The sequence below is a fragment of the Panthera uncia genome, chromosome C2 (genome assembly GCF_023721935.1).
Source record: "Panthera uncia isolate 11264 chromosome C2, Puncia_PCG_1.0, whole genome shotgun sequence".
Taxonomy (NCBI): domain Eukaryota; kingdom Metazoa; phylum Chordata; class Mammalia; order Carnivora; family Felidae; genus Panthera; species Panthera uncia.
In genome coordinates this window covers 10,909,454-10,929,175 of record NC_064810.1, presented here as the reverse complement: position 1 = coordinate 10,929,175, position 19,722 = coordinate 10,909,454, and the positions used below count along the sequence as shown (strand labels likewise).

Sequence of the window (19,722 nt, the reverse complement as noted above, 5' to 3'; positions counted from 1 at the left end):
GAGACGATTTGTGTAAAGCATTTAGGAGAAAGGTCAGTAGGTATCTGCTACTGTTACTTCCTGTTTGCTTCAGTCTCTGGATGGTCAACACAGAGTCCCTTAATGCAGCAAGCATGCTCATGCACGAGCAGTGTTGATGAATGCTGATTTGTTTTGAAACCTGTGCAGAGGCCTCATCCCTTGAGGCCCCACTATATAGGTCACAGGTGAGCCAACACATCGTTTAAAGTTGAGTAACAGAAGAGAAATTCTAATCTTAGGTGACAATGACTACATCCCTTGTGAGGTGACTTAGGTGCATTAGGAAATTCTAGGAGAGACTGAGGGCATTCAGGAGCCATGCGGGAGCACTTGGCATTTGAAGTTCTGAGAAAAGCTATTTACATATAATAACGGGCCCCTTATTAATACTGAACTAAACGTAATCCCATTTCAAGTAAACCATAAACCAGGTTAGATTGTCCATTGGCACAGCTCTTAGAATATACCGGCATGGGAACGGCCAGTGCCCTGTGTTAAAACGTCTCTAGAGGAGGGTCTGAGGGCCACTGTGTGGCCACCGTCCTGGCTCCCAGCTCTCACGGAGCCCTGCGGGAGCCTCAGATTCCTGGGTACGTAGCAGGGCAAGCAATGCCACAGTCTTTGCAGTCTCCTTGGTATCCCGTAGTGCAGCAGCAAGTTCAGCCAGAGTTCATGCTTCTGAAGTTTCTTAAACATTTTGCAAGTGACTTCAAAATGCAGATCTGTTTTTGAGCAAGTGACTTTTCAGTGCAAGAATCACTGGGGAAAGTCTGGATTTGCCAGGGATCCTATCTTACATGGCCAAACACGAGCAAAGGAGCAGGGAACAGAGCAAAATGAAAAGGGAAAGGCCAGAATATTGAGACACCAGAAAAAGGAATATATTAGTGAAAAAAAGAATGTCCTTAGCAAAACTGCCAGACTCTGATTTCCGTGTGTGGGAAATCATTTTTCCACGTTTTCACTGTGGAGGTGGGTGTTAGCAGCACTGGAGGACTAAAGACAGAGAGTCTTCTGTTCTCCCTCGCACATTTGGATGACCTTGTGTCTGCCGTGGGGTCCGTGCTCGCCAGCAGTCGCAGGTCAGCACTGCTGAATTTGAGGCCGCCCTTGGAGGGCTCTCCCACGTTGTAGAGCTGCCCATGTTAGCACACGCATTAGGGTGTTTGTGTTTTTTTGTGTTTGTTACAGCTTTCATTAGTACCTCCCGCAGAGGCCCTTATAATTAGCCAAAAGGATTCCTCCATACTAAATTTCTGCCTAGTAATTAACAGTAGGCTGTGAATTTAAGGGCTCCACGTGAAGGTTTAGTGAGAAACCTGCATCATCCATCATAAAAATGAACTTTCTGGGTAAAAGGTGATTAAAAAAAAAAAAAAAAGCCTTTAAAAACATACACAAAAGGCCTAGGATACGATGAAGAAAAAAGTAGAAGCGAGAAACTTAGGTCCGTCTTTCTATAAATCTTACTCTGTACCTAGTGTAGGGTCTAGAATTTTGCGCCTGGTGATCTTTCGGAGAGTGTGATTTGGTTTCTAAGCCTTAGTAAAATCAACTGTTTGTCCTCCAAAAAGAAAAATTTCCTCTGGAATGCACACCCTTCACATTCAAGGGGGTAAAGAACATTGACTCTTATTTTTTTAAGACTTGAATCATAAAATGTAAGAAACTGAGATTTATTTTCAGCTCGTTCAGAAAGGCTTGCCTGTTTTCTGGGATTGAGTAGACATTACTTTCACTGTCAGTCCGCTACCTGTTTATGCACTTGAATGACAAGTAGGTGCCCATTTTTAACGAAATAGTATACATCTTTTCTTTTGTGTTTTAACAGCTTCCTCCCATCTGTGTGTATGGCACAAAAGGGCATAAGTTTTCACTCGGGCACTTGAATAATGAAAAGAACTGTGTCTAATTTACATGCAGGATATACTGTATCTAAAAATTTTCCAAAATTGTGACTTGATACCCTCAAAATGGAAGTACAGACATTTGATGTGTGTACAAGATCCGGTGTGCTGGTGCATCTAAACCAGCACTCAGCACGACACGGGTACTCAGTAAATGTTAAAAGTAAACGTAAAAACCATTTTCATTCAAAATCATGACATCAAATGGTAGCTCACTCTTGGTACTCAGTGTCGGTAAACATGCGGTCGGCTCTTTGGTTCCCGTGGCTGGGTCTTCCCAGGAATTGTCTCCCTGTCTACAGTTAACTGAATTTTTATGTGCAACTTGGGAATTTAGAGCCCAGGGTATTCTGCAACTCTGTTTTATCTGTGACTAGCCTTTCTCTTGAATGGATCTTACCCTAACTTCCTTATTCATAAACTTGCATTTGCAAAGCTGTCTGGGATTTCTGTAAACAATCAAGCTCTCTCCGTATCTCAATATTTCTCCCCACCAGAATTTATTGCCATGTACACTTACGAGAGTTCTGAGCAAGGCGATTTAACCTTTCAGCAAGGGGATGTGATTTTGGTTACCAAGAAAGATGGTGACTGGTGGACAGGAACAGTGGGCGACAAGTCTGGAGTCTTCCCTTCTAACTATGTGAGGCTTAAAGATTCAGAGGTAAACCCACATTCACTGTTTCCTCCCCCTTTCGGTGCGGTGATTCTCTTTGCAGGGAGTCACGATATTGGACGGTGGAACACGTTGATGGGTTTTGCTAAAGTTCTGGGACGTTGACAGCAAATACAGTGACCTGTAATTGTTTCAACTTGTCATTTGGTGCCGCGGGGTTCCCACAAGCGGAAGAACCCCCTGGGACTAAGTGGAGATTGCATATAAGGAGGCTGGTCTGCGTCACCTGGGTTAATGTTCAGTATTCACCTCTGTTCCTACATGTGACTGACTTAGGATTTGGAGTAAACATTCTTGATCAGGTCTTCACGAGCACTGATCTGGGGTACCCGAAGGAAAACACACAGCAGTATTTTGCCCATGTCAACAAAAGAATGGGGGTGATACTGGCCCTAGAACATTGGGCAGTAGAGAGTTTCCAAAATTTATATTTTGCCTACACATTAGGGAGACACAAGATCTAAGAGATCGATACACTTTTGGCTAAGCCTTAAGGTCTCAGACCCATTGATCAGGGCCTGAATATGTTCTAAATGCTGTTGTCCTTATAAATCAGAAATGGCTCCCATTGTTGTTACATGGGGCCCTAAAAATTCAGTTGCATAACAAGTGGTCTTGAAGTGGTGCGAGTTTAACGGAATGGGGTGGGCCTCCAGAGTACTGGAAGCCTAGCTTTGTAGGGGCCAATGTCAAGTTAGTGGAGAATTTCAGGGTAAACCAGTGTACTCATTTAACAGAGAGCCATTGCACATAAATAAACCAACAAGAACTGGCTTTCCCCCACCCCACCCCCTGCCCCCACCCCCACACCTCCTTTCTCAGGTGTAAGCCAGTGGACAGAGTTCCTCTCTCATTTGAATGCCAGTCTCTGGGTGTAAAATCGGGCTTGGTCCACAGGCCCCGTGTGTGCAACTGCTTTGGAAGCCGGGAGCCTGGCCCCACACTGCAGCCTGTTCATGGGCCTTCTTCCCTGCAGTTCCCAGGAGCACTTTGTATTTTGCTCGAGTTTTGTTTTTTCAGGGAGTGTCATTTTTGCTGTTTGGGGTTTTTTGTTTTTGTTTTGTTTTTTCTTGCTGTGGTCTTGAAAGCAGCTTATTGAAACACCCAGGAGGGGTTTGCAGGCATTTGCCTACCCCTGGAGAATATGGCAGAAGCCAGGTAGACAGTACTTCTGTTCAAGAGGACAGCCAGCGAATTGTCCTCCTCAGACCTGGAGAGGGGAGAGTTAGGCTTTTCTCCAGGCTTCCAGTTGGATCCAGTAAGAATCCTACAGATGGTATTTCAGGGGCACAGGGGAAAAAGTACAACTGAACTCAATTTCTGTTACTAGGCATGAAGACATTTCAAGTGACTACCTGTTGGTTCAATTAAAAGACAAAAGCCATTACTTATATTTTACTTTGATAAATTATAGTCTTCTATTAAAAAAAAAAACATCTGAAATCAATAAGTGAAAGAAAAAAAAACTGACATTTTTAAAGGTAAGCTGAGTTGTAAGGTGCTTTTTAACCACAGTCTTAAATTATGAGCCACAGAAGAACTAACAGCGCTAAAGATTTTGGACAAACATTGAGTGAGCTACATTATTTCATAATGATGAAAACATCGAAAAAGTCAGCTCTTTCATTTTCCTTGGACACGGAGTTCAGTGTATAAGGAAAATTTCCTGCTAAAACCAGACCCAGCCTCAGATACCAGAATTGCCCTCTGGGCATGGGAGTGTCTGTCCTATCCTGGCTTTTCCCTTCTCTGTAAGGGAAGGGCTGGGGCACATGGCCTGGGGCGGCTTTTCTCCTGCATTCTTGAGGGGCGCCAGGACAGAACCTGATCTCCTGAGTTGTCTCAGCTTCTGTGCGGCTGTCATGTTAAACAAGGAGCGCACTGGGGCGCCCCTGGCTGGCTCAGTGGCTCTTGATCTTGGGGTCGTGAGTTCAAGCCCCATGTTGGGTGGAGAGCCTACTTTAAAAAAAAGTGGGGGAGCACACTCAAGCTACTTGGACTCTATCATTGGGTGTTGCCAATTGCATTGTTCCTTTTATGGACTATAGAGAGCGTGTTACAAGCCTGTACTGGGAAAGTAACTGGTCGTTTGGAATCTTATTTCATTAATATTCCTTTATTTTGATACGCAGCGTATAAAAATAGGAAAGGAGATTGGTATTATACATCTTGATAATACAGAAATCATAATCAGTGTGAAACTTGTAACTCAAACTTTCCCTGGTAAATGGTTATTAAATTTCAGTGACCCAAATAAAGAGACTATGATACGTTAGATAAATGACATGTTTTTATTCTTACAGTAACTGTCATTTACTTTATTAAGCCTTTTGTTTTGTTTTGTTTTGTTTTGTTTTGTTTTGATTGGAAAACTTAATTTACTGGCAGATAGGGACTCGAGGATGCAAATCAATTCAGAATAAAGCACTTTGTAATGACAGATTACAGTCTGGCCCCTGTCCTGACTCGAGGTCTCTGTTGGCTTGTTCAGCTGGTTTAAAATTCCATGAGTATCCATAAAGGAATTCAACCCCAGAGCACTTTTGGAACAATTAGTAGTTGCAAAAAAAAAAAAAAAGTATGGTCTGTTTCTATGGATTGTACATCCAGCATTGATAGAGGAATTTCAGTGTTAAGCAGTGTAAGATTTGAGCGGAAGGGATACACAGGAAAGGGGCTGCCTCTTTGGATAAAGATGTCAGTGGGATGGGGGAAGGTGTGTTTGAATTGCCACTGTACTGTTTCCGTTGTTAAAAAAAGAAACCTCTAAAAAATGTGGCAAAATATTAATATTTTATGTAGCAAATCTGGATTTCGGGCTCCTAGATGTTCACAGCCCGTATAGTTTTTGTGTGTGAAATATTGAATAACCATTTGAATACAAGCAGGAGCTCAGTGTTTAGGACCACAGACTAACAGTCTTCCTCGCCTGGCACCCCCTGTTTGGTTTGACCCAGGGACAGTATGCTATATACAGACAGAACTTGAGCCCACTGGGATCCTACAGTGCCACATACTTTGCTCCCTTTTCCCTAAAGAAGAGGGTAAAAGCTGTGTGTTTTAAAGTACTTATTTTGTCCCATGGTTTCCTGGTACCCATCTGATGTCAGGAGATACAGTGCTGCTGTGTTTCCCCAGAATGAACAGGGGGCTTTAGGGGCTCGAGCGGGCTTGTGTCATCGTTGATCGTTTTTTAAGTTGCATGACCAAAACTCTGCAGTATGCAAATGAGACCTTTTGCTCTGTTTTAAGGGCTCTGGAACTGCTGGGAAAACAGGGAGTTTAGGAAAAAAACCTGGTAAGTTACAAACCCTGATGCTTCTTTTTCAATGTTTTGAATGTAATTGACAGTTTCTCCTGCATCTTTGTTCATTAGAGGCCAGAAGCCTAAAAAGAAAGACAGAAGGACCTTTCCAAGGAGTGGTTGGGGTAGATCCTTTTCTTGAAATCCGTTAATAACGTATACACGGTTATGCAGTATGGCTATTGCTTCACACATGGGGAGCAGGGACATTGCTAGACAGAACGTTCTTGGGTTGTGAAGAAGTAAGTCAGGCAGTGTGGTGGGAAGTTGTAATTCATGGAGCTGTACGATTTGGGCTCAGCCGCTGCTTCATCACCCTCTTGGTAGGTCCAGGACACTCTTTTCCTCTCCTGACAGCACAATCCGTCCCACGACATAAGTAGTGGAGAAGAGTCAAAGAGCAGCAAAGCACAGGTCCCTTTAATTTGGAAGCCCATGGGTTGCTTTGCCTCAGGTACACATTGAAGGCACAAAATTATAGCCATCCCTCCGAACTCAGGACTTTAGTTTATGTAAACAAACTCACATGTGCTACAAAGAGCACCGTGAAAGAGAGGAGAAAGAAACAGATGTGAAATAATACGGTTTGTATGGCACGCCTTCCTCACTTAGGTCATCTGGGCGTTTTTGCCGTGAGGTTCTGTAGGAAATGGTGGGTTGAAGAGTTCCTGCCAGGCTGAGGGGATCTGGTGCTTCTGCGTGTCGTGGTCCGCCCCAGACAGGTTTACCCGGAAAAGTGGGCTCTCAAGTTGCCTTAGGATTTTAGTCAGACTCCAGATACTGGAACACCTGAGTCAAATCTGTGTTTTAACTGTGAGTGTTTTACCTTTTGGATTGCCGTTCCAAAGGGTCCAGATGGGCTTAACGTTATCCTAAAACCAACGAGCTGCTCAGGGACACAAAAGACAGAAAAGAATGCTGGGGCAGATTGCTGGCTGTGCATGCCAGGTCCTTTGAGGAGCGGGAAAATCTGAGGCCAAATAGGACACTAATTGGGACTCTCTCCAAACCAAAAACTCTTGGAATCTACAGCTAGTCCTTGGTGAGTTATGGGAGAATTCTTACCCCAGCACAGATTTCCCAGCGAGGGCTGGGGCCAAGGTGTGTAAGCTGGCCTCCGTCTTGCTTCCCCTGATCTCCCTGAAGCATCTGGCAGGGCCAGACCTGCCCCCTGACAGCCTGGTGCTCCTAGCATGGTGGCCGGAGGCTGGTGGCAGAACAGGGTCATGGAGGGCTTGTTGCTACTGTGCCTTTTAGAGAAGGGGGAAATACCTGTCAGAGGGGGAGCGTTTTTACCTCTTGCCTTTCTTTCTGTCTTTCTTTACCTCATTCCTTCTTTCTGTCAAGATCTGTTATGACGGGGAGAGAGCACAGAGGAATAGAACAGTTTGTTCCTCACTGCTTCGAGAAGTTCCGAAAGCAGTCACTGTGGATACGCCAGAATTTAGTCAGAGAAGGATTTTGTCTTTTCGTACTCGACCTCCTGTGCCAGTAGAAATGTACTCTTCAGAGCCTGGTCTGTGGTGCTGCTGGAATTTTCCCCATGAGATTTTTAACATTCAGGGAAAGTACAGAACTGTTTACGTTTTTTGTTTTTTGTTTTTTTTTTCCGTGCTGAACTGTTTATTCATAAAATTCCCCTCTTAACGCCAGATCCTTTTTTTTTTTCTAACTCGAAATAAAAAGAAATAAACGCACATTGACATGATTCCTACCTGATATTCAGGGATCACCCTCAAAATGTGAGCCACAAAGAAAATGGTCACGTGGGTGGGGCTGAGCGTCTAAAGCCACAACATGTAAATCAGCTAGTGCCACGCTCCCAAAAGTTTCTGGAGAAAATAGGATTTCTCTGTTTACTTACTTGGCCGGTGGGAAAGCTCCACGTGAGTTCCTTCATTCACTTAACAACCCTCGAGTGAACTGTGTGCTACGGGGTGGAAGGCGGGCTGGGGAGGAAGGAAGGCCCAGCTGCTGGCGACAGGGCATTCGCAGTAATTGCGGGCGGGGCTGGGACAGAAGGTGCCGGAATTGGGCACAGGAGTGGGGTTCGCGGAGGGAAGTTGGTCAGTGAGTTCTGAGAGATGATGAGGAAGTCCTACAGCAGCACCAAAAGGCCACCCGAGTCCTGGATTGCTGCCTTTGGATTGGAGGTCATGGAATGGGGGGTGACTGAGTGGGCCATCTTCATTTAGTAGAAAGCCAGCCCAGTGCAGTGGCTTTGATGATGTTAATCTGTGAACCCGGGAGGTGGCTGTGTCTTCCTAGGAGCTCTTCTTCTGACCATAACGCTGCGCTGCGCTGTTTGGTCTTGTTTTCCAGAAATCGCACAGGTGATTGCCTGCTACACTGCCACGGGTCCGGAGCAGCTCACCCTGGCCCCTGGTCAGCTGATTTTGATCCGAAAAAAGAACCCAGGTGGATGGTGGGAAGGAGAGCTGCAAGTTAGTGTCTTTTCCTTGTGTTTAAAATCCTCCGTCCAAAGTTGAATGTGCAAAATCTCAAAGGGATACAATTTCATCGCCAAGGACAGCTAACCCCGCACCGCCTCGTCCTGCGTGTGGATGTCGGGAGAGTGCACACCATCGGAACCTATGTGTTTGTTTTCTGAGCTTCGGACAGCCAGTGGCAGAGTTGTGAGAGCTAAGGATTCATTGAAAGACTTATCCAAATTTGTCTTGACCCCTGAGTTCAGATAGTGAGGGTTGGTAGCATGAGAAATCATGATGAGGGACGCCTGCAGTGACATCTCAAGTGTCATGGCATTATAGAAGCAGAGCTCATCATCGGTAGCAGTATAAGGTGTGATACGAAAGCCACATCTGTACAACACAACGTATTTAGACCCGTGTGTGTGTGTGTGTGCGCGCGTGTGCCTGTGTCTTCAATTCACCGTTTTGTCAAGGCCAGGGAGGGCAAGGTCTGTATATTGTGGTGAGCTGTGCATATGGGGCAGCAAGTTAAGAAATCAAGTGCCAGCAGAGTGCGGGGTGAGCCAGAGGACTAGAGAAACGTGTCTTGGGTGGAATGAAAAGCTTGCCTGGAGTAGAGCCAGAGGTTAAACTCGTCTCGGGCAGCTGGCTGGTGGGCAGCCATAAAACCCGTCCAGCAGGGCTGACCACACTGACCTTACAGGCTCAGGAATCTGACCTTGACCTCTGGGGTCTCGGGACCCACTCCTCTTTGTACTGTTGTGCTGGTGTCGCCTCAGGCTGCCCCCAGGTGCTCCTCTTCCCTTCTCAGCCGCTCCCCTATTCATCTTCCCAACCATCGGCGACATCTCCGTTCCAGCCCCATTTCATTTGGTGGTTTGCTCTCTTGAAAACAGGTGACTCCCCTAGACTCTCTTAGCCTCACTGAGAGTAACGTGCCCCACCCGTGGTTGTCTCCCAGCCCTCCCCCAACCCGCCAGAGCTTGCCATATCCCACCTCCCCCAGAAGCTTTGTGGCCATCCCACCAGCAGCAACCTCTTCTTCCCCTGAATGATGGTGGGGTCCCGATGCCCGCACCACTCTTGGTATTTAATACTGATGTTGATGTCATTACTTAGCTTTTCACACACATTTCTCACGTCTGCATGTAGGTTATCAGCTTTCTGAAAGCGGTAACCATAGTTTTTCATCCTCACATTCCTAGCACCTTGCTCAGAAGAGAGTTTTGAACCGTTCTGGCAATCCACAGTAAAGTGGGTGAATTGCCGTGCACGGAGGGCTTCTGGCACTTTGACTGGATACACACATGAAGAAATTGCCAGTGAGCTCTGTGTTCCGTCCTTGTGAAGCTGCAGGGGCATGGCAGAGTCGTTGCAAGCCATGTGGCGGGTACTGGACAGATGAACACGTGGGGGCTTGCAAATGAGAGGCTGCCGTCGTGGGCGGATTCCCTGTAAAAATAAAAGCTTTAGCCCTTCAGCCAAGGGCATGAAGTCTATCAGAGCACAAGGAAAGGGAAATTTGATCTGCGTTCTACAAGTAACCCAGATGTATCCCTCTTAATAAATTGGCAGGTGGGAGGGCAGAGTTAAGGTGGAGGAAGCTTTCTTATCTCTTAGCTTCATTTTCTTATTTTGGGAATAGGTAATATATTCACATGGCTGAAAATTCAAAAGTGAGGGTCGCCCGGCCGGCTCAGTCAGTGGAGCATGTGACTCTCAATCTCGGGGTTGTGGGTTTGAGCCCCAAGGTAGGCGTAGAGATTACTTAAAAATAAAATGTTGAAAAAGTAATAAAAAATAAGTAAAATGCAGCAGTGAGCAAAAGGGGATGCAAAATGTCTCCCGCCCACCCCATCCTCAAAAGCAACTGCTTTTTTTCTTTTTTTTAATGCTTATTTATTTTTGAGAGAGAGCGTGAGCAGGGGAGAGGCAGAGAGAGGGAGACACAGAACCCGAAGCAGGCCCCAGGTTCTGAGCTGCCAGCACAGAGTCCGATGTGGGGCTCGAACCCACGGACTATGAGATCATGATCTGAGTTGAAGTCGGGCACTTAACTGACTGAGCCGCCCACGTGCTCCAAAAGCAACTGCTTTTACCAGAGTCTTGCTTTCTAGAGATACAGCGCGTGTGTGCATGCACGTGTGCACACGGGTAAACCAGTTTGAGTTCTCTGTTGCCATTGGTGTAGTTGCGTGGTCATAGCACTGCTCAAGATTCTCAACTAGACTCTTCCATCTCACAGAGTGAGTCAGAAATTGCAGGTCTCAGCTCACCACCTTTATTATCCGTTCCTCCATGTCATAGGCTATCCCTTTCCGACAACACCCAGCATGTAAACACTCATTAAACGGGTCTTGTGTTGAATCAGATGGAAGCGAAGGAGAAAAGAATGGCACTGGGAATGGCTGTAGCCGTCACGGAGGCCTGACGGTCTTTGAAAACAATGTCAAGTTGAGACTCTTTATGTCCTGTAAATATTACAGTATGTTATCTTGTATCGTCCAGAAGAATGAGGCGTGAGGGTAAATAGGGACTTACCACTAACTAGCTTATGACGCCAAAACTCACTTAACTTTTCTGGGCCTCACTTTCTTTATCTGGGAAATGGGAGAAGTATTAGGATTCTCCCTTCCGGCATTGTGCAGATACATACACGTAACCTGCTCAGTGCAGGACGTGACTCAGCAAAAGCACCAGTAAGTGTGGCCTGCTGTGATTAGTAGTGTTTTATGATTGTTACTACTTTCATTCCTGTGAAATCCGTATGTCATGTTGGCATTCGCCATAATCTCTACATTACCTGAAATTAACACATCAGAGCCGGCGCTGCCCGAGCAAGGGTTCTAGCTAGGACATACCACATCACACAGAATTGCGATCCACACAGCCCAGCCCGTGCAGAAACACTCCAGGCTTTGCTGACCAATGACTGCCACAATTTGAGTTTGAGCTACGGGGTTTTCGTTGCATAATCTAGTAAGTAAGTGAGAGATTCTACTGTGTTAATGCCACTTGGTTTGCAGTTTTCTATAAACTGTACAAGTGCTCTGTTGCATAGCAAAAACTTCATCACGAAGGATCATGAACCTCTTAAACATTTTGATGTAATTATTTTCTTACTAGGCACGTGGGAAAAAGCGCCAGATAGGCTGGTTCCCCGCTAATTATGTAAAACTTTTAAGCCCTGGGACGAGCAAAATCACTCCAACGGAGCCACCGAAGCCGACGGCGTTACCGGCAGGTAGGTGGTTTACGATCTCTATTTGGAAGATGGCCTGCAGGTCACGTTGGTCTTTCCAGTCGGTTTTCTCCTGAAGTATCTTAGATTGTTTCTCACATCTGCTGTAAGCACTTCCTGTGCTTGCCGGGACTGATACCCAACTAATGTGATCTGGAATATGTTTTTCAAAAGGACCAAGTATCTAAGCAGCTTTGCTGTTCTGGGTACAACAGGGCCCTTGTTGGAACCCTCTTCCTAAAGCAGCCATGAATGCTGCGGCATTAAAGCCAGATTTTTCTCTTGATTTCCTTCCAACTATTTAATTTGGGATTTGGGCGAGGGGGTGAGGGGACAAAAGGGAGCTCCTAAACATAAATGGCTGGGGTCTAAATAGGTCAGGAGATAGAGCTGGAGGCCACGGGGTTCTGTTGGTTGTAATATGCTGTTCACTGAAGACTAAAATAACTCCCCTGTGACATTTCCTGTGAACAGAGGGGCTTCGCTTACTGGGCAGGATGTTGCACACACTCTCCTAAAGGACTCAAAAGAACAGAGGGCGCTGCGGCTGAGCCGGTTGGCTATTTTCTGCCTGAAGAGACCAAATTAGATGCTTTGGTAATATTTGAGGCGGGTGAGGTCAGGGGAGCAGGATTCTGCCTTAGGTCTTTAAAGCTACCAGTTCTTGGGTGGCATTTGTGGAAAATGTAGAATTTTCATTCGTGTCCTTGCCATACATCCCGGTGAAATCAGATTCACACTTGGCAGCCTTTGCAAGAAACGAAAGGATTGGCAAACCGGGACTGTGCCCAGCCCCAGCTGGGCCTCTCTGCCTGAGCTGTGGCCTCGTGTGGGCGGAGGGGTGTGGTGCCAGCTGGATCCCCCCACCCTCCCCGCCTTGGGGGGATGCCTGGCAGTTCCCTCTCATCAGGTTGGTTGAAACCCACAGAAAGGATTTGCTGAAGCGATTCAGTTAGCTGGAGAATTTGAAAAACCTACACCCATATACAGGTTGGTTAAGAAAGATTAATTAGGGGCACGACCTCACCGTATGGTCTTATCTAAAGTGTGATAATGCCAGGAAACGAAGGCAGTTTAACCTCCCATAGGTTGGAGGGAAAAAGAGACAAGAAAAATTATTCTTGAATGTGGAAATTTCTCCTCTGAGACAAAAGTTTGAGACACAAAGATAGAGCAGAATAAAACACGGATTTTTACTGTTCAGGAAGATTTGGGTTTGTGGGGAGATCAGATGATAATTACCTTCCACCTTAAAAAGACAAAAGAAGAAGCAAGAAAGGAAGCAGAGAACTGTAGCAAAGTCCCCAGGATGCACGGGATGCACGGCTGACCCGGCTTCCAGAGTCAGCATTTTTAAGCAGTTCCCCTCCGCTCAAATAGAAATGATTCCATGGGCGTTCAGTCATCAGTGTAAATTTTCTGCTGACAAGTCCACATGAGAAAGAGGAAGGGTTTATACAAACTAAAGACTCCATGTGAAATTTTGCTGTCGTCTTGGTTTTTAACCCATCTTCCTCTGCTGCCCTCGCTCTGCCCTGTCCCGAAAGAACAGCACTAACAGGTGGGCATATCTGATGACCCCAAGTGGCCCCTTCCGCGTGCCTCTCGGCCGGGCAGCTCTCACCTGACCCTGTGTCTTCCGCAGTGTGCCAGGTGATCGGCATGTACGACTACATCGCCCAGAACGACGATGAACTGGCCTTCAACAAGGGCCAGATCATCAACGTCCTCAACAAGGAGGACCCCGACTGGTGGAAAGGAGAAGTCAATGGACAAGTGGGGCTCTTCCCCTCCAACTACGTGAAGCTGACCACAGACATGGACCCAAGCCAGCAATGTAAGTGCCTGAGCGGCTCCGTTGTCTCTCCTGTCTGGTTCCTTATGGTAAAACATGCAGCATTGCTCTGATTCTGCTGAGCTTTGTTTGCAGAACGTAAAGCTAGACCATTGCTGCATTCGCAACAGTCTCTTTGAAGACCTTCTGTAATGCAAGACTTTTATCTTGTGGGGTTGTTTTCTTTTCTTTTGGTTTTTTTTTTTTCATTCCTTCTGTAGCATGTCCCCTCCCTCCCCTCCCCCCTTTTTCCTTTTTTTTTTTTTTTTTTGATCATTTTGGCACCATGCTGTTGACATGCCTGACTCATTTTCCTAGCTTGAATTTTGCTCATTGTTTTGTTTTGCTTATGTGTTGTTTTCCTCCTTTTTCTAGGAATCATATGTTGTCCATCCCCCCCTCAGGCTTGAAAGTCCTCAAAGAGACCCACTATCCCATATCACTGCCCAGAGGGATGATGGGAGATGCAGCCTTGATCATGTGACTTCCAGCATGATCACCTACTGCCTTCTGAGTAGAAGAACTCACTGCAGAGCAGTTTACCTCATTTTACCTTAGTTGCACGTGATGACAATGTCGAGTTATGACTTGCAGAGATAGAAGCAAACCTTACAAAATTACACAGGGTAGTGGGTCCTTTTGTGGCTTTCCTAGTGACTCGAATTGACTTCCCCCCCACCTTTGCACAGGTGCTTTCGATAGTTTTAAAAGTGTTTTTAAAGATATATTCTAGCCTTTTAATAAAAATCAATAAATTACTCCTTTGCCATTTTGGTTTTGCAAAAAGACCCACTATCAAGGAATTCTGCGTGTGCTATGGAAAAAAAAAATGTTCCAAATGTCCATAAATCTGAGACTTGATGTATTTTCTTTGTTCATTTTGTCCAGTGTTACCAACGACATTGTGTAGTTTGGGTTTCCCCCGCCCCCTGCTGTGGAAGCAGAGGAATTCAGTGTATCTGTTTTAAAGCCGTGTAGAACGACCCCAATTAAACGGAAGGTGTTTGGCGCTTGTTCGTGTGTATCAGATGTACCCTGCCGAGCATGTAATAATACATCCTGTACATAAGAACTTAGTTCTTCCCATGGCGAAAGCTACCACCTTGTACGATGCTCTAATCATATTGCATTAATCTGATTTTGCACAGTGACCTTGTAGCCACAGGAGAAAGCACCTGTGTTTTTTTGTTCGGTCTCAGATTTATCTGGTTGAGTTGGTGTTTTCTGTTTGGGGTTTTTAATCTTGCGTGTTTTCATACCGTAAAATCAGTAGACGACGCCGCTGAGGTTGTCACGATCAACAGTATCTACAATCTCTCCTTAGTCTCTGTTACATGAAGTTTTTATTCCAGTTACTTTTCACGGAATGACCGATTTTGAACACGTAATTTTCTTGACAAGAAAGAATGTATAGAAGTCTCCCTGCAATTAATTTCCAATGTTTACATTTTTTTTAACTAGACTGTGGGATTTCTGCAGATTAATACGAAATGGAGCTCATGGTCCGTGTATGTGTTAGATGTGTTGTAGCTGAAGCCATGTGTGTCTTTTAAACACTAGTTGGAAGCTCTCAATAAAAATGCCCGCTGCTGACAGCACAGGACACCGGGTGGGGGGAGCCTCAGCACAGTCTCGCGGTTCCACTAATGCCTTTGTAACCTGAAGTCACCTTCTGTTTTCACGCCTCCCTCGGGGGCGTCTGTGCAGAGCCCCTCCCGCACTCACACGGCGCGGAGAATGGGGGCTGCTTCCCCTCGTTCCCTTGCGCTCCAGTATTTTCATGGATATGAATGTAAGATATATAAATACATAAACCTGCGGCTTTAACAACTGTAATACCACCTTTTGGATTAGTTACGTGTATAGATAATTAAATTCTTCATACAAAAGTTAGACGGAAATGTCTCTGTGTTTTGATGTTGGAACCTGGCAGTGGTGACGGGGAACCAGACAGACTAGATGGCAGCCGGGGCCAGCTGCCCACGTGTCCATGGGGACGCTTGGGCTTTGAGATGCAGACGCCATCCGCTCCTCACGGAGTCTTCTTTGACCGCCCCCCCCCCCCCGCCCCCACCTTGCTATCCGCTCCTCCCTGATCAAGGAGTAGAGGATGGCCCCTTACAAGACGGGTTTTGAAGACTAGAACTACCGCGCAGCTGAGCGGTTAACTGTCTCTTCGGGCTTTTGGTGCACGTCCTTGATACATTGACAGGTGTGTGACTGGACTCGGTACAAAACATTTCTCTGAAAGATGTATCGTAATAAGTGTCTGATGAACATCCAGAGAACGTGTGGGTGGAGATGGAAACTTTCACGGCTTCCATACTGCTCCCCGCCATCCGTTTCTGCCTCGCACATCCGTTTCTGCCTCGCACACGCCAGTCTTGTCGCCCTTGCAGAAATAAACCAGTGTATGTGTTGAAGAAACTTTGCTCTGATGACCATGCACTTGCTTCCGATCATGAACTTCGCTTAGCGACCCTCCTCGGCCCTTCATTTGAACAATGGTTTCTATTTTGCGGGGGAGGGATCCATCACGTGTCCGGCATCCTACGGGACTCTGGGGAGAGTGTGCTGTTCAGTCACTACTGGAGACAGGGTCCCTGTCCTCATGGAGTCTGTGTTCTAATGGGAAGAGCCAGCAGAAAACCAAACTACCGCAGTACATGTAAATATATGTGGGCTGTGTGTGATAAGGTGATAAGTCCTGTGCTGGAAGTATGGTTGCAAGGCACCACTGAGCAGGACATCCAGTTGGGGCGGGCAGGGCGGCAGCAGGGAGAGGGTCAGAGAACCCTCCCAGCAGGAAGTCATATTTAACCTGAGACCTGAAAGAACTAGGGGCCAGATGAAGCCGGAAAGAGAAGTGGCTGTTCTAGGCACAGATGTCAGGACGTGCAAAGGCCAGGAGGTGGGTGGAGAGATCTCTGTCCCTGCCCCCCACTTGTGGAGCAAGGATCAAGACAGCAAGCCCCATCTCTTGCCCAGGACCCCTTCCCCCATATAAGCCAATGTTTCTCCTCCAGCCTTGAGTTTGGTTGAAGCGACACATTGTCAAGGTGGGTACTGCTGTGCACTCTGTAACTCTCTCTACAATCCCCTCTCTATAGATCATTCCTCCAGGCTCCCTTCTGGTCTGTGAACGGACACAGGTTGTTCCCCAGGACATGCTCTTTCCCCCTCAAACCATTTGGTTTGCATTTGATTATAGAGTGTCCATCTGATCCACTTCTCAACCAGGGGGAATGCTACCGGCATCTAGTGGGTGCAGACCAGGGATGCTGTGAACTGCACTGCAGGGCACAGGACCACCCCCACCACGGAGAATTATCCGGACTCAGATGTCGCCAGTACCAAGGTTGAGAAACCCCAGTCCCACCCACTGGCCACCGTGGCTAATGTTCACCTGGTTGTTCACGGCTAACATAGGTGCCTTGCTGGTAGTCGCTGCTTTTGTTCCGTAACTACTGTTGAGTAAACTTAATCACGTAATAAGTTCATGCTCTGTATCTGTGGTGTAAAAAGTGTCCCAGAATCTTGGTTCTATATTTTAGACTTGATCGTACTCTTCTTGGCTATTCCCCATTGTATGCAGTTTGGTACTAAAGTACTTTTAGTCCTGTTCTCAGAAAATCTGCTTAACAGGAAGTTGAATAGGAGAGAAAAAGCATCTTTTAATTAAGTTAGCAAAGTGATGCTAGGTATCTCCTTTGGCCCCAGAGTTTAAAGATGTCAGATTTTTTTTTTTTTTTAGTCGTTTAACAAAAACAGCTGGTCATTAAATCATTTAATTTCATAATTGGTGCCAATTTGTCATGTGAATGTATCTGCAACTGATCTGTGGGTACAGCGCCATATGGACAAGACGTGTACAAATGAGATCACCCTCCTTTTGCAGTTTTGAGTTGCCTTCCTAAGGCCAGCTGCCTCTCTGCACTGCAGAACAGGGCCCAGAGAGCTGCAGAGAGGGAACAGAGTGGCGGCCAGCGGGCCAGAGCCTGGACTGCCTCTGCGTAAAAAGGGTGTCCTGGAGAAGCTGATGTAAAGGAAGGATTCTTCCCTTTGTAAAGTAAAAAATATTACACCGTTACACATATGGCAGAAACTGGTGTTTGCCCTGTTTCTGGAAGGGAACTGGGCAGATCCAGACTCCCATAAGCAGATGGCAACTGGGCTCTCTCTCTATGCCTTCTTTGATCCCATCCGAAGAAAACCCTGGTAATACCAGCTTAAGAAAACCCTCTCAGTAGTAGGTTAAAACATGGAATCACCAATATTCCCACCTCTCACCTATAAAACCGCAGTTTCTGTTGCTCAATATGCTATATGCCCACCTTGGCACATAGTAGGTTAAGTACTCAGAAATGCCTGTTTGAACGAGTGGGTTGAGCAATTCATACACGAGGAAGAGGCACTGGGGGTTCCATTCCAGGCACATCACATCACCCCCCAAGAGGATACCGAGGTACATTTGCAGGCCCCTTTCCTTGAGCTGTGAGTTTCCCAACAGCAACTGTGTTCTTGGGAGGGGCTGCTCCTGGGGTCTGTTGCTCATCTGGTCCGTGAAGGAGGCCAAGGACCAGAGATGCCAGGGTGTGGCAACCTTCCTCTGGGCCAGGTCTACCCCTGGCACGGGGTCGGGGAGGCAGCCACCCAGATCACAGTTGGGGAACGGGCCCAACAAATCACAGCCCTGCTTCCTGGCAAATTGAAAATTAATTCCTGAGAGTGAATATTCATTTTTTTCTTCTAGCAAAAGTATACGTTAATCCTATTCATTTCTTTTAGTTCCAAAACACCCAAGAGAATTTTTATGAAAAACTACATTGACTGCCAGTGGCCCCAAAATGCACAGGAAAAAAACAAAAAACAAAAAACAACCCAAGTCTTCAAAGTGTCTGATATTTTGGATCTGGTGGGATAGGGGAACATAATAAGGTCAAAGATCACCATAGCTGTATGTGAATATTTCACTATTTCACTTCGGCCAGAATTCTCTTGGGCTTTTCTTTAAGAAAATTCCACACACAAAAAGCCAGGTTTCCAGAATGTTTCCTGGTGTGTAGTTATTCCATCTCAAAGGGTTCCATTGCCACTCGGGGGAAAGTTCTTTTTTTTTTTTTTTTTTTTTACTATCTTTTAAAGTTTATTTTGACAGAAAGAGAGTGCATGGGAAGGACAGAGAGAAGGATAGAGAATCCCAAGCAGGCTCTGCACTGTCAGTGTGGAGCCTAGTATGGGGCTCGAGCTAACTGTGAGGTCATGACCTGAGCCAAAATCAAGAGTCAGATGCTTAAATGACTGTGCCAACCAGGCGCCCCAAGGAAGTTCTTTAAAAACTCCCTGGACATTTTAATTTTTATTATTTTTTAAATGTTTATTTATTTTGAGAGAGAAAGAGAGATCACAAACAGGGGAGGAGCAGGGAGAGAGAGAGAGAGGGAGAGAGAAAATCCCAAGAAGGATCTACACTGTCAGGGCTTGGGGCTCCATCTCAAGAGCCAGGAGACCGTGACCTGGCTTGAAATCAAGAGCCCCATGTTTAACTGAGCCACCCAGATGCCCCTCCCCGGTCATTTTTAAATGATAGGATTTGATTCACAAAAAAATTAAAAGGTTTTGTTTGTCAAAAGTGAAAATCAGCTACAAAATTATACCAGGGCAACTTGCTGTTAAACACACACTACCTCTCAGAAACTACCAGGTTATTGTTTTACGTTGTCAACAGGCTGTGTGTGTGTGTGTGTGTGTGTGTGTGTGTGTGTGTGTGTGAGTGTGCGCGCGCGCGCGCCTCTGTCTTTAGCTTGGTAATATTGGGTGGGGTGGTGAAAACAGACCCATCACGCTGTAGAAGATTCTGGCGGAGGCGGACCGCTGCGGTTCCCACATCTGCCCCGCACCTGAGGTCAGGGTGATGTTGCAAGCCTCGAAAGAGGAAGTGTCCCCTTGACTCTGCCCGTCGTTTTTTAAAGTTGGGCAGATCCTCCTCTTCGTGTAGTTGCTCCCGAGTGACCTACAAGGGGCAAAAGCACTTTATCTAACGTTTTTCATCAAGGAGCCAGTTTTCACTCCGTTGAACGACTTGATTCCCCTGGTTTCTTCCCCTTCTCCGTCCTGTGCTGCCCCCTCCCTTCTTGGTCCCCTGTCACACACACTCGAGCTCAACAGGTCCACCCGCCGCACTCCAGGCCCCACCAGGAAAGTGGGGGGAGGTCTAGGGGCGGGAGGGGTGGGCGCACGCGCACATGTGCATGCAGAGAGATGCCACCCCCCTACCCCCCCCCCCCCCCCCCCCCCCCCCCCCCCC

General features: G+C 46.5%; 1 protein-coding gene across 2 annotated transcripts in view; it reads left to right on the top strand.

Moving 5' to 3' along the window:
• ITSN1 (intersectin 1) overlaps nucleotides 1-19,722 on the top strand; it is a 219,303-nt gene that overhangs the window by 157,596 nt on the left and 41,985 nt on the right. The window contains exons 24-29 of one of the 2 annotated variants that reach the window (XM_049629271.1): nucleotides 2,426-2,592; nucleotides 5,857-5,902; nucleotides 8,231-8,352; nucleotides 11,467-11,584; nucleotides 13,227-13,418; nucleotides 13,791-15,310. In XM_049629271.1, coding sequence (XP_049485228.1) covers nucleotides 2,426-2,592; nucleotides 5,857-5,902; nucleotides 8,231-8,352; nucleotides 11,467-11,584; nucleotides 13,227-13,418; nucleotides 13,791-13,792 — 647 coding nt within the window. In that variant the 3' untranslated portion in view covers nucleotides 13,793-15,310. Of the gene's footprint in view, nucleotides 1-2,425; nucleotides 2,593-5,856; nucleotides 5,903-8,230; nucleotides 8,353-11,466; nucleotides 11,585-13,226; nucleotides 13,419-13,790; nucleotides 15,311-19,722 lie in introns of those variants that run through there. The other variant, XM_049629272.1, reaches the window with a different exon arrangement.